General features: G+C 40.1%; 2 protein-coding genes across 2 annotated transcripts; both read left to right on the top strand.

The window, feature by feature from the left end:
* Positions 1-1,716: 1,716 nt before the first annotated feature.
* On the top strand, positions 1,717-5,265 carry LOC138674711 (extracellular calcium-sensing receptor-like). The gene is made up of 3 exons (XM_069762528.1): positions 1,717-1,995; positions 2,130-2,969; positions 5,170-5,265. The coding sequence occupies exons 1-3, from the start codon at positions 1,717-1,719 to the stop codon at positions 5,263-5,265; spliced, it is 1,215 nt and encodes a 404-aa protein (XP_069618629.1).
* Positions 5,266-5,756: 491 nt separating this feature from the next.
* On the top strand, positions 5,757-10,117 carry LOC138674710 (vomeronasal type-2 receptor 26-like). The gene is made up of 4 exons (XM_069762527.1): positions 5,757-5,768; positions 6,459-6,686; positions 6,773-6,896; positions 9,201-10,117. Exons 1-4 carry the CDS (start codon positions 5,757-5,759, stop codon positions 10,115-10,117), a joined length of 1,281 nt encoding a protein of 426 aa, XP_069618628.1.
* Positions 10,118-10,803: the final 686 nt, after the last annotated feature.

The following is a 10,803-nucleotide window of genomic DNA, read 5'->3' as shown; positions in this document are numbered from 1 at the left end:
TCTGGAAAAGGTTTTCATCCAGGATATTTCTGTACTTGGCCACATTCATGTTTCATGTGGAGAAAACCAGGCACTGCTCATCACCTGCCCAATACAATCCCAAGAGTGAAACATGGTGGTGGCAGCATCATGCTATGGGGGTGTATTTCAGCTGCAGGGACAGGACGACTGGTTGTCATTGAAGGAAACATGAATGCGGCCAAGTACAGAGATATCCTGGATGAAAACCTTTTCCAGAGTGCTCTGGACCTCAGACTTGGTCGAAGGTTCACCTTCCAACAAGACAATGACCCTAAGCACACAGCTAAAATAACAAAGGAGTGGCTTCAGCACAACTCTGTGACCATTCCTGGCTGGCCCAGTTATATTGATTGTGATTTTAGGTGTTTTTTTATCATAATAAAGTTGCACTTCTGCCACTAAACATTCACTTATCAATAATACTACGTGCTTGAACAAATGGCTGGAAATAAAAAAAAAAAAGATCTGATAAGACAGATGTTTATTCCCTCTGAGTGTTGCTATTATCCAGATAATTATTCTTCTAGCTATCATCTCCCTAAGGGAAGATGAACCTTGGAATAATTAGATAATTGGAACCTCTGATGCCTTCCTCTCATTGATATATAAAATAAAGGGCTTAGTGGCAGGCAAAGGAACAGATCTGCTTGGATAATGAGTCAACATGAGGTACATCTAGAGAGAGTTAGAGAGTGCGTAATAAGGTAGTCGGCTATAGAGAATGGGTAGGGTCATGACACATGGAACCTCAATACATGAGGGAAAAACATATTGTGGGTGCAGAGGTAGGAGTTGTAACTGTTCTTTGGTATCCAAGGATGGCCTGAAGACCACTTTGCTACTTAAGCACTATGAATGGTACCAAATGGTCAGTGGACACGTTGCATCAGTTTGACCCAAGAGCTTTCAGTATACTGTAACGCTATATTTATAGTACTGGTCAATCACAATGTTTTTCCAATGTTTTTAACCACTGGCCCCACTTTCTCCTTGTCTCAGGCTGATCATCCACATCTACTGGTGTCTTTGGCATCTCTTATTATCTTACCTCATTCCAGTATCCTATGGAAGTGATATAGGATGTAGACTGAGCGTTTCAAACCCATCCGGAGTCTTCGGTGATGGAAATATTCTGATTGGGGTCCTGCTACCTTTCCATTTAGATAACGTAGTGAAGAAGTTTACATTTACCGAGACACCTGTAGAAGACACGTGCACTATGTAAGACCTTACTGTTAAGCATAATGTAGTTGCGTTGATTGGATACAGTGAAGTCAGTTTGATCAGCCATAATCTTCCTATTTTGCACAAGAGTTGTCCTCTCATAGAAATTGTCCGGTTTATGTAGGCAGTTTTTGTTGTATGTGGTTATGCTAAAATGTCCAATCTTGGGTTTGGGTCATCAGATGACTTCATATTGTGTCCATATCTTCTCTGGTTGCTAAACATATTGATGGGGGTAATTTTCCATTTTTTTTAACTATTCTACATAGCTTCTCTTGATATGTCATTTATGGAAAATTTGATGCACTTTAAAGTATAAGTTCAATAATTGGAAGAAAATGTAATATTGCTAGCCAGCATCCTGTAAAGAACAGTTTATTTCAAGTTTTGGGTGACAGATATGACTCATGTGTCTAACTTTTGGCCATCTTAACCAATCAAAGGCTTTCTCTATCCAGCTTTTTACTAGAAATGTACCAGCAGTTCCAGGCAATGAAATTTGCCTTACAGGAGATCAATAACCGTTCAGACTTTCTTCCGAACATCACTTTGGATTTTGTTGCCTTTGATTCATGTGCTGCTCTACGAAAAGAACTTGTGGGGACTTTGTGGATGTTAACAGGTCACATCCAGCCATTTCCAAACTTTTGTTGTCGCGAAAAACCACCCCTGGCAGCAGTCCTTGGTCATGCGATGTCAACATCTTCTATTCTCATGGCGCACATATTGGGATTGTATCGATATCCGCAGGTAGGGTGCTGTATTTGGGAATTATAGATAAGTCTATGGTAGACTCAATTTACTGTTGACATCTCAACAAATAAATATGAATGTTAAGAAGATAAATATGAACATTTTTCAATATCGTTGTTGCTTTTTTTCAGATAAGTCATTTTTCAACTAGTTTTCTGCTGAGTGATCGGATGCAGTTTCCTTCCTTTTTTAGAACAGTTCCGAGTGATACATTTCAATCAAAGGGGTTGGCTCACTTGATATTACACTTTCAATGGAAATGGATTGGTGTTATTGTCTTGAGAAGTGATTATGGATATCAAGGAGCCAAACTAGTTAAGGAGGAGATCGTCAAAGCTGGAGCTTGTGTGGCCTTTACCGAGTTTATTGATAGCAATATTGTGGATAGAAACATCCCTCATATGACAAGGGTTATCAAGGCGTCAACAGCAAAAGCTGTACTAGTTTTCGCCAATGACCTCTTTGTTGCCATACTGATGGATGAGATGATCAAGCAAAAGGTTACCGGTAAGACTTTTGTGGCCAGTGAGGCCTGGTCGACCACATCAATTTTAGAAGCAGAAAAATACTCCACGTTACTCGTGGGGTCCATTGGTTTTGCCTTCCACAGCTCGACCATTCCAGGATTTAAAGAATATTTGTACAGTATCCATCCTAATAACTTTTCCAAGAATTCTGAAAAAACTTGGAATAAAATATTTTGGGAAAAAACTTTTTCATGCAGATTCTCAAATGTGATAGAAGATTCTCAATCTTTGATTAATTCTACCAAGATCTGTACAGGACTTGAAGATCTTAGTAAAGTTGATAACGCTTACACTGATGTGTCAAGTTTAAGAGGTTCCTTAAGTATCTATACCTCTGTTCAGGTCATAGCAAAGTCTCTTCATGATATAAGAACTTGTGTGGAAGGTAAAGGACCTTTTCGCAATGGGAGCTGTGCAGACATATACCACATCAAACCTTGGCAGGTAAGAATAAAAATATTAATTCCACAAATATTCAAGATTTTATCCCCACAAGCCCAAATGTATTACCTTGAATGGAACAATTTGCCACAAAGTACATAATGACTCTCAACTGATATTCAGACATAAAGCAGAACGTACATTCTACTAAAATACCAGAAACCCTGAATATTTTCTTACATCTATTAAAACTTTCTGTTATTATAGCATATCCTGTTGAAGCAAGTTTCTTGAAACTTAAAGAGTTCAAATAAAAATAATTTTGAAAATTCTGAAATGAAATTGCACTTTCCTCAACTTCAAGAAGGGTCTGTTTACTTTTTTTGTGAGGTCCACACACAAAATAAATACATTTACTCAGCATCGAATAAGATCACAATTTGTAGAAATCCTGGCACTTCCAGCCTCGATTGCTATCACTAAGATGTCTGTTGGCCTGACTGGCCCAATATGTCCCTTTGCCTGGCTGGCCCCCTTTGTCCCTTGGACTGACTGGACCAGTATGTCTTTTGGCTTGGCTGCCTCGCTGTTCCTTGGCTGTGGCTGGACCCCCATTTCCCTTGGACCTGGCTGGACCCCATGTCCTTCAGTCCTGGCTGGCCCTTGGCATGGCTGTCACACTATGTCCCTCAGCCTAGCTGGCCCTCCTGGAACTTGGCCTAGCTGGTCCTTGTGTCCCTTGGCCTGGCTAGCCCCCCTGTCCTTTGGCCTGGCTAACCTCCTGTCCATTTGCCTGGTTGTACCCATTCTGTCTCTTGGCCTGGCTGGCAACCTTGTCCCTTGGCTTGGCTGGCCTCCCTGTCCTTTAGCCTGGTTGAATCCCCTCTCGTCCATTGGCGTGGCTGGTCCCCTGTTCCTTGGCCGGGCTGGCCCCTCTATCCCTTGGCATGGACTGTACCCCACTGTCCCTTAGTAGAAAGATAAAAACAACTTGGCCTAGCTGGCCCTTGTGTCCCTTGGCCTGGCTAGCCCCCCTGTCCCTTGGCCTGGCTTACCCCCTGTCCCTTGGCCTGGTTGTACCCATCTGGTCCCTTGGCCTGGCTGGCAACCCTGTCCCTTGGCCTGGCTGGCCTCCCTGTCCCTTAGCCTGGTTGTATCACCTCTCGTCCATTGGCCTGACTGGTTCTCTGTTCCTTGGCCTGGCTGGCCCCTCTATCCCTTGGCCTGGACTGTACCACACTGTCCCTTAGCATAAAGATTAAAACAACTTTTATTGAATCATTAAAAAAACATCAAGGGCTAGGGTGATTACATGTAAATGGCCAATATATGGCACCGCAATAAAGGGACAAGGCAAAAATTATTAAACAGTTTAGTATGGAGGAATGTCTAAATCAGTCAGGGCATGGACACGTGGCTAGAGATGTGAATATCAAAGAAAGAGGTGAAGCAGGTTATATCATGATGGTGAGAAGCAGCCACAAGCCAATGTCCCTGCAAGAAAATGCACTCATGTGAAACATAATCCTGCAAGAGATATATGTGAATATAAAGAGAGATTACTTTGGTCCAATAGTGTGGTACCACCACCCGAATGTGCGTTTTGGTTGCGGTGTCTTCTTCTGAGGAAGTGGCATCACAGTAGTAGGCAGATCTTAAATAATAGATTTCAGCCAATAGGACATAATGTCTCACAACCTGTGAAAGGTATGTTGCTGTAGATTGGCGCATGCAGTGCTGACATGTTCCAGGGTGTCGCCTGTCCAGATGACGCCCTCGGTGGATCATTTGTACAGCAAAAAGAACAATATAAAAGTAGAACCCCAAAAATATTGGTGGAATTGCATTTTCTTTATTAATTTGGCCTCAATTTTTTGCCAGCTTTCAGTACATTATAGGATTCAATAAATTATACAATTCATAACTACAACTCAGAGAAAATAAGCCCTCATATGTGATGTTGACAGAAAAATTAAAAAGTTATGACTCTTCGAAGAAGAATTGGAATAAAAAAGTGTCTGGGTCCTATAGGTGTTTAATAGACTTATTATTTTTGTGCATAGGGGTGAAAACTTACAGGCAGGTAGTGGCTAACTACCGGGCCAAACAGTCAGGTAGCTTCAGTTCACTTTCTTCTTTGATGCAGGCTCATGGGTTGAGCCTACATCATATCTGGCACACGAGGACTGTGTTTTACCACCAGCATCTGTCTCCAGCAGCCCACTACTGTTAACACCTTAAATTCTTCTCTTTTTTTGAATAGTGGCATTTTACTTTGAGTGATCAGGAGAGGGGCGTCATCGATGTGGTCAGAAGGATGGAAGGTTATGATGTTGCTCCTATGAAGATCAGCCTGTGACTGGGCTTCGTAGGAGACTGTAATTTTCACTGTCTACTGCAATGTATAAGCGTTTGGATGGTCAAAGCTTAAAATTTCCTAAGCACACATTTAAAAAAAAAAATATATATATATATATATTTCCTTTATATAAAAAAAGAAACAGTAAAATAAAATAAAATAAACATACGTTGCATTGTTACTTCACTAAATGTTTGATCTATCAAAATATGAAGTTAATTACCTCGAATAGGCTAGAAAGGTGTTTTTTCGTTGACCACAATGTTGCAAAACATGCAACAGGAAGCAATGAAAATATTGTATTTTAACCAAAATAATATCAATAAAAACATTGAATATAGAATCCAAGGGTGGATCGGCACTCAATAAATCAAGGTGGTGCTCGAAAGTATGGATTCCATTAAAGTCCCGGCATTCATGTTGTGATGAATTAGGCTTTAAAATTCAATCAGCAAGGACATGTTTAGTCCCATCCCCGGCTTTCACCAGCAATGACATTGTGGGTAAAACGCGTCCTTGTTGATAGAATTAAACACCTAATTTCTCAAAAATGTGAGTGCCGGGATTTTGTTATAATCCATATCAATAAAAACATCATCTCACTATGCAAAAAAACAGGTTCCACACGGTCAAAATTAAAACAAAAACGTTACACGTCTCGGAAAATGTTGACACAAGCCACATGTTTTTTTTTAAATTCATTTCCGATTTTTTATAACCCGTTACCGTAATTAAAAAAAAAGGTAAACAACTTTGGTATCGCAATAATTGTATTAACCAGGAGAATTATATTTCTAAGTCATTTGGCGGTGTCATGTCAATGGTGTCATTCAAAACTAAATTTCATTCTACAAAATCAAGCGTGTGGCTATGTTGGCCGAAGATTTTACATGTCATGTCTCTTGGCAGAAGGGAAGGAATAAACAGGAGCACAAAAATGAAAAATCACCAAGACGGAAAGGGGCAAATGGATAAAATATAAATAATCTTTTTGTCTCTGGAATCGATATGATGCAATGATATTGCAGACTGATATTGATTGCTTTTATTTAGTTTCATGGGGATAATTTTTGGGCACAAATTTTATGCGTATCTTTCTCAACATGCCCAGCGTTCTACCCCCAAGTATAGTTTTTTAGTTTTTCCAGTTAATTGATATCTTACTTGTTTTTTGTTTTGTTTTTTTGCGCTAGTTAAAACACTATATTCAAAATGTTAATGTAAAACTGAACGATGGGAGAGAAGTCTTCTTTGATGAGAATGGGGACCTCCCGGCAGTATATGACATTGTCAACTGGCAGCTCAGAGGTAATGGTGGCATGAAAAAAGTCAAAGTTGGAAGTTACGATGCAGCAGCCACTGATGGGAATATCTTCACCATTAATGTTAGTGCTGTCATATGGCCTTCTGGCATTGAGCAGGTAAGCTATGGAAAAACTGTAGGCAATGGCAACATGATGAGTGGATCGTAAACTGCTTAACCTTTCCATTCTTGTTATTTTTTCAGATTCCGATATCTGTCTGTAGTGAGAGTTGTTCTCCAGGTTTCCGAAGGGCAGTGAGACGAGGGGAGCCTACGTGTTGTTTTCAGTGTGTGCCATGTCCTCATGGGGAAATCTCTAATAAGACCAGTGAGTAGTATCTAAACCAGTGGTCCCCAACTCCGGTCCTCAAGAGCCACCAACAGGTCATGTTTTCAGGATTTCCTTAGTATTGCACAGGTGATAATTGCATTCAATCACCTGTGCAATACTAAGGAAATCCTGAAGACAAGACCTGTTGGTGGCTCTTGAGGACCAGAGTTGGGGAACACTGATCTAAACCCATCCTAGCCTAACAGACCTCATGGGCATTCTGTTCCCTTTAAACCATGCCTGTAGCTTCCCGTGACTTTTCAGAATAGCCGCAATGAGTATTTATGAGGATTAACACTATTTCAGGCCATTACATTACTTATACCCTCGAAGAATAAGGGGATTTGGATGGTGAAAAATTAGCGCTGCCTAGGATCTTTGCGTAAACAGTGAGAAGGGAATTGTGGCTTTAAAAATATTTATTTGCTATGCGTTTCGGGAATGATATGCATGTTTTTTGCCTGAAGAAGGAGCTTGATCAGTTCCGAAACACATGGAAAATAAATCCTTTTTTTAAAGCCACAACTCCCTTTCCACTGTTGACTCAAAGATCCTTGGCAGCACTAATTTTCCCCATCCAAATCCTCTTGTTCTTCAATTCTATATCTGGACTCTCTGTGAGATCCAGTGGATGGTGTAGCCACCAGGAACACACGCCTAGCCCAAATCATTGTTGTGCCTGAGGTACACAGCGATCACAGGTGGGAAATCGCACATTCAATATGTACATTTTGTCCTGTTTGAGTTGCACAAGGGGCACTTTCTTCTGTTTTATTTCATTACTTATACCCTGCATTTACCTCCTTTTTACTACTCTGCAGCGTTTGTCTAATTTTCAGTCGGCCTTTAGCTAGTGGGTGGAGAGTAGCTGCTATGATTTCTCATATTCACAACACACACATACATGAGGGAGTCCTTCTCTCCTGTCTCTGTGTACTATATGTTCAGCAGTAACATGGAGAACATTATAAAGCTATACTGAGCAGTGTAGCTGTGAATCTAGTACAGGGGAATATAAGTCACTTACTAGAGAACTGTAGAATTATCTGTCTGTCTCTCACTCTTGTCCTATTTTCTTCTACCTCTACCCTTTCCATAGACTTTTAATTGACAGCTGTAATCTAATCCCTCAAAAAGATGGCAGTTCATCTTGATTTCACGAAGACAAATTTACAGAGTTAATGATTAGTTAAAGAGGTTGTCTGGTTAAAGGAGGTTATAACCTATTAGAGAGGTGATAACATGCTGATTGGCGGATGACCCACTACTGGGCTATAATGCTCCACCATTTTTTCTCTGTGCGGCTTCAAGAAAAAGCCAAGTGCTTCCCTCGACAGCACTATAGAGAGTGAGTAGATCACAGGCTACACTTGTGTACTGCTGCTACCTACCAACGGGGCTCAAAGGTCCCTGTTCTGTCAATCAGTACAGTTCTCAGCAGTGAATCAACAATTTATCGCCTATCCTGTTGATAGGCGATGATATGTTTTAACCAGAAGACAACCCTTTTAATAAAGCAGGGAAGTGGGGGAGAGAAGAAGTTCGCTTGTATTATTGATTAATGCAAAGTTTTGTTAAAACTAGAGAGACCATTTAGATATACTCACTAGAGATGATTGGATTAGGTAAAATGTCCTATTTTTTCCTTCGGATCCCCTGCCACTTGTCATGGAATCTTCGTAACTTTTTCACTGTGTTGGAACTTCTGGATAGATGTGATGGCGCCTTCTGCACACGCATACGGGAGGTCATCGGCATCATGATGTACACTTTGACCTCCATTTTGCTGAATTTACCCAAAAGCGAATAACAAAAAAATCTGCATTTTGGCAAATACCGATTTTTGTAAATTTCGAGTAGAATTCAAATCCTCTATGAAAGGAATTTTGTGTGAAGTGTATATTTCTAAAGGGGGTTTCTTAGAGGTGTTTGTATTTCCTTAAGGTTTGGATGTCTCTAATTCTTTAGGGGCTCTATGGTCAATATTAATTTAGGTCTCTCTAGGGTATTTACTTGTGGGATGTATTTTATATGGTAAAGTCTGGTCTGGTCTTAAGTTCTTTGATATTTGTTTAGATGATCAGATTGAAAGTCTGTATATATTTTATGTTGTGATGATGGGATACATATGGACTATTTGTGATTTAGCAAACTATCCAATGTAATTGGGTCCATTTTGAAAGCCACTTTTAGAAATCTCAATGTCCCATCTGCGGAGTTGCCAAGTATGAATTACATTTTTCAAAAAATTACTTCTCCCAACTCCATAGTTCCTAAACTGCTTTCCCATGTCTTTCTCAGATTCCGACGATTGTTACAAATGTCCATGGAACTTGTGGCCCAATGCTGAAAAAAACAAGTGTATCCTGAAGACCATTGAGGTCCTTTCTTATGAAGGTCCGTTAGGCTCATCCTTGACTGCTGCAGCTGTCTTCTCATCAGTTTTCACACTTTTCATATTGTGTCTTTTCTTTCGATACAGAAGCACCCCTATCGTTCGGGCAAATAACTACTCTCTAAGCTGTCTTCTACTTTTGTCTATACTTTTTTGCTTCTTGTGTTCTTTAAATTTCATTGGTTACCCTGAAACTTTAAAATGTATTCTGAGACAGGTAATATTTGGTATGGTATTTACAATTTGCATTTCTAGTATTTTGGCCAAAACCATCATGGTTGTGTTTGCCTTTATGGCTACAAAGCCAAACAGTAAGCTCAGAAAATGGACAAGCCCTAGTGTTTCCTACACAATAATCCTTGTGTGCTCACTTATACAATTGTCTCTCTGTGTTGTTTGGTTGTCCCTTTATCCTCCATTTCCAGAATACAACATCAAATCCCAACCTGGTGTTATTATAGTTGAGTGTAACGAAGGCTCCTCCACTGCCTTCTGGTGCATGTTGGGGTATCTTGGTTTGCTGTCATCCACAAGTTTCGTTGTAGCCTTCTTGGCCAGGAGGCTTCCCAACAGCTTCAATGAAGCCAAATTTATCACTTTTAGTATGTTGGCTTTCCTCAGTGTCTGGATGTCCTTCATCCCAGCCACTCTTAGCGCCAGGGGCCAATATGTTGTTGCCATGGAGATCTTTGCAATTTTATCTTCCAGTTGGGCTCTTGTGATTTGTATGTTTCTCCCAAAATGTGTCATTATATTACTACGACCCGATATGAACTCCAAGGAATATCTAAGCGGCAAAGACAAAGCAAAAACAAAATCATAATAAATGTTAACCTTTGAACACAGTTTTAATTATTTAATTCAAATTTTGCTACAAATGTCCAAACCTTCTGCTCTATTAAATGGATACAGAGCTATTAAGCTGCTCAGGTGAAAAAAAAAACCCAAATACATTATATCATATTCACCTGTTTGGATGCTTCACTTTTCCAAGCCATCCTCTACTGGCTTGCACCCTCTTTCAGGATTTGGTCTTCTCCTCCATCTTCAGATCAAGGCACCACACAAGGCCGAGTCACTGATAGAGCCTTACACGATGTCATAACAAGTGTTGTCCCCAACTCATAGCATCATAATGTATCTAGGCTTGAAGCCTAATCAGCACTAAAATCATCAAAGAGTGAAGATGGAAGGGTAGAGCAGAACCTGGGGAATGGACAAGTAGAGGATTGGGAGTGTAACTGTGATGCCAGGATAAATGAAAGACAAGAGGAGGATATAGCTTTGGATTTTGTAATTTTTTAATTCTTCTGTTTATTTTGTTTTGGTATTCGGAGAGACCTCAGAGAACAATAAGCTGTTTTTTTCCCCAACAATTTGATTAGATGCAAATTGAATTGCTGAGGGAATCTGGTCAATCTGAATTTCGGCAGATTTTGCCCATCTTATTTGCTCGCTTATTGGAAGAGCTTGTAATGCACTTACATTTTAAAAGGTGCCACCATTCTC

Source organism: Ranitomeya imitator, chromosome 4 (assembly GCF_032444005.1).
Source record: "Ranitomeya imitator isolate aRanImi1 chromosome 4, aRanImi1.pri, whole genome shotgun sequence".
In the NCBI taxonomy this organism is placed as follows: domain Eukaryota; kingdom Metazoa; phylum Chordata; class Amphibia; order Anura; family Dendrobatidae; genus Ranitomeya; species Ranitomeya imitator.
This window is presented reverse-complemented; position numbering and strand designations above follow the sequence as displayed.

Coding starts and splice junctions, on each gene's coding strand:
- LOC138674710 (XM_069762527.1), top strand. Junction 6,687..6,772: donor GGCCTTCTGGCATTGAGCAG/GTAAGCTATGGA, acceptor TTATTTTTTCAG/ATTCCGATATCTGTCTGTAG. Junction 6,897..9,200: donor GGAAATCTCTAATAAGACCA/GTGAGTAGTATC, acceptor TGTCTTTCTCAG/ATTCCGACGATTGTTACAAA.
- LOC138674711 (XM_069762528.1), top strand. CDS start 1,717: ATGTACCAGCAGTTCCAGGCAATGAAATTTGCCTTACAGGAGATCAAT. Junction 1,996..2,129: donor GATTGTATCGATATCCGCAG/GTAGGGTGCTGT, acceptor GCTTTTTTTCAG/ATAAGTCATTTTTCAACTAG. Junction 2,970..5,169: donor ACCACATCAAACCTTGGCAG/GTAAGAATAAAA, acceptor TTTTTTGAATAG/TGGCATTTTACTTTGAGTGA.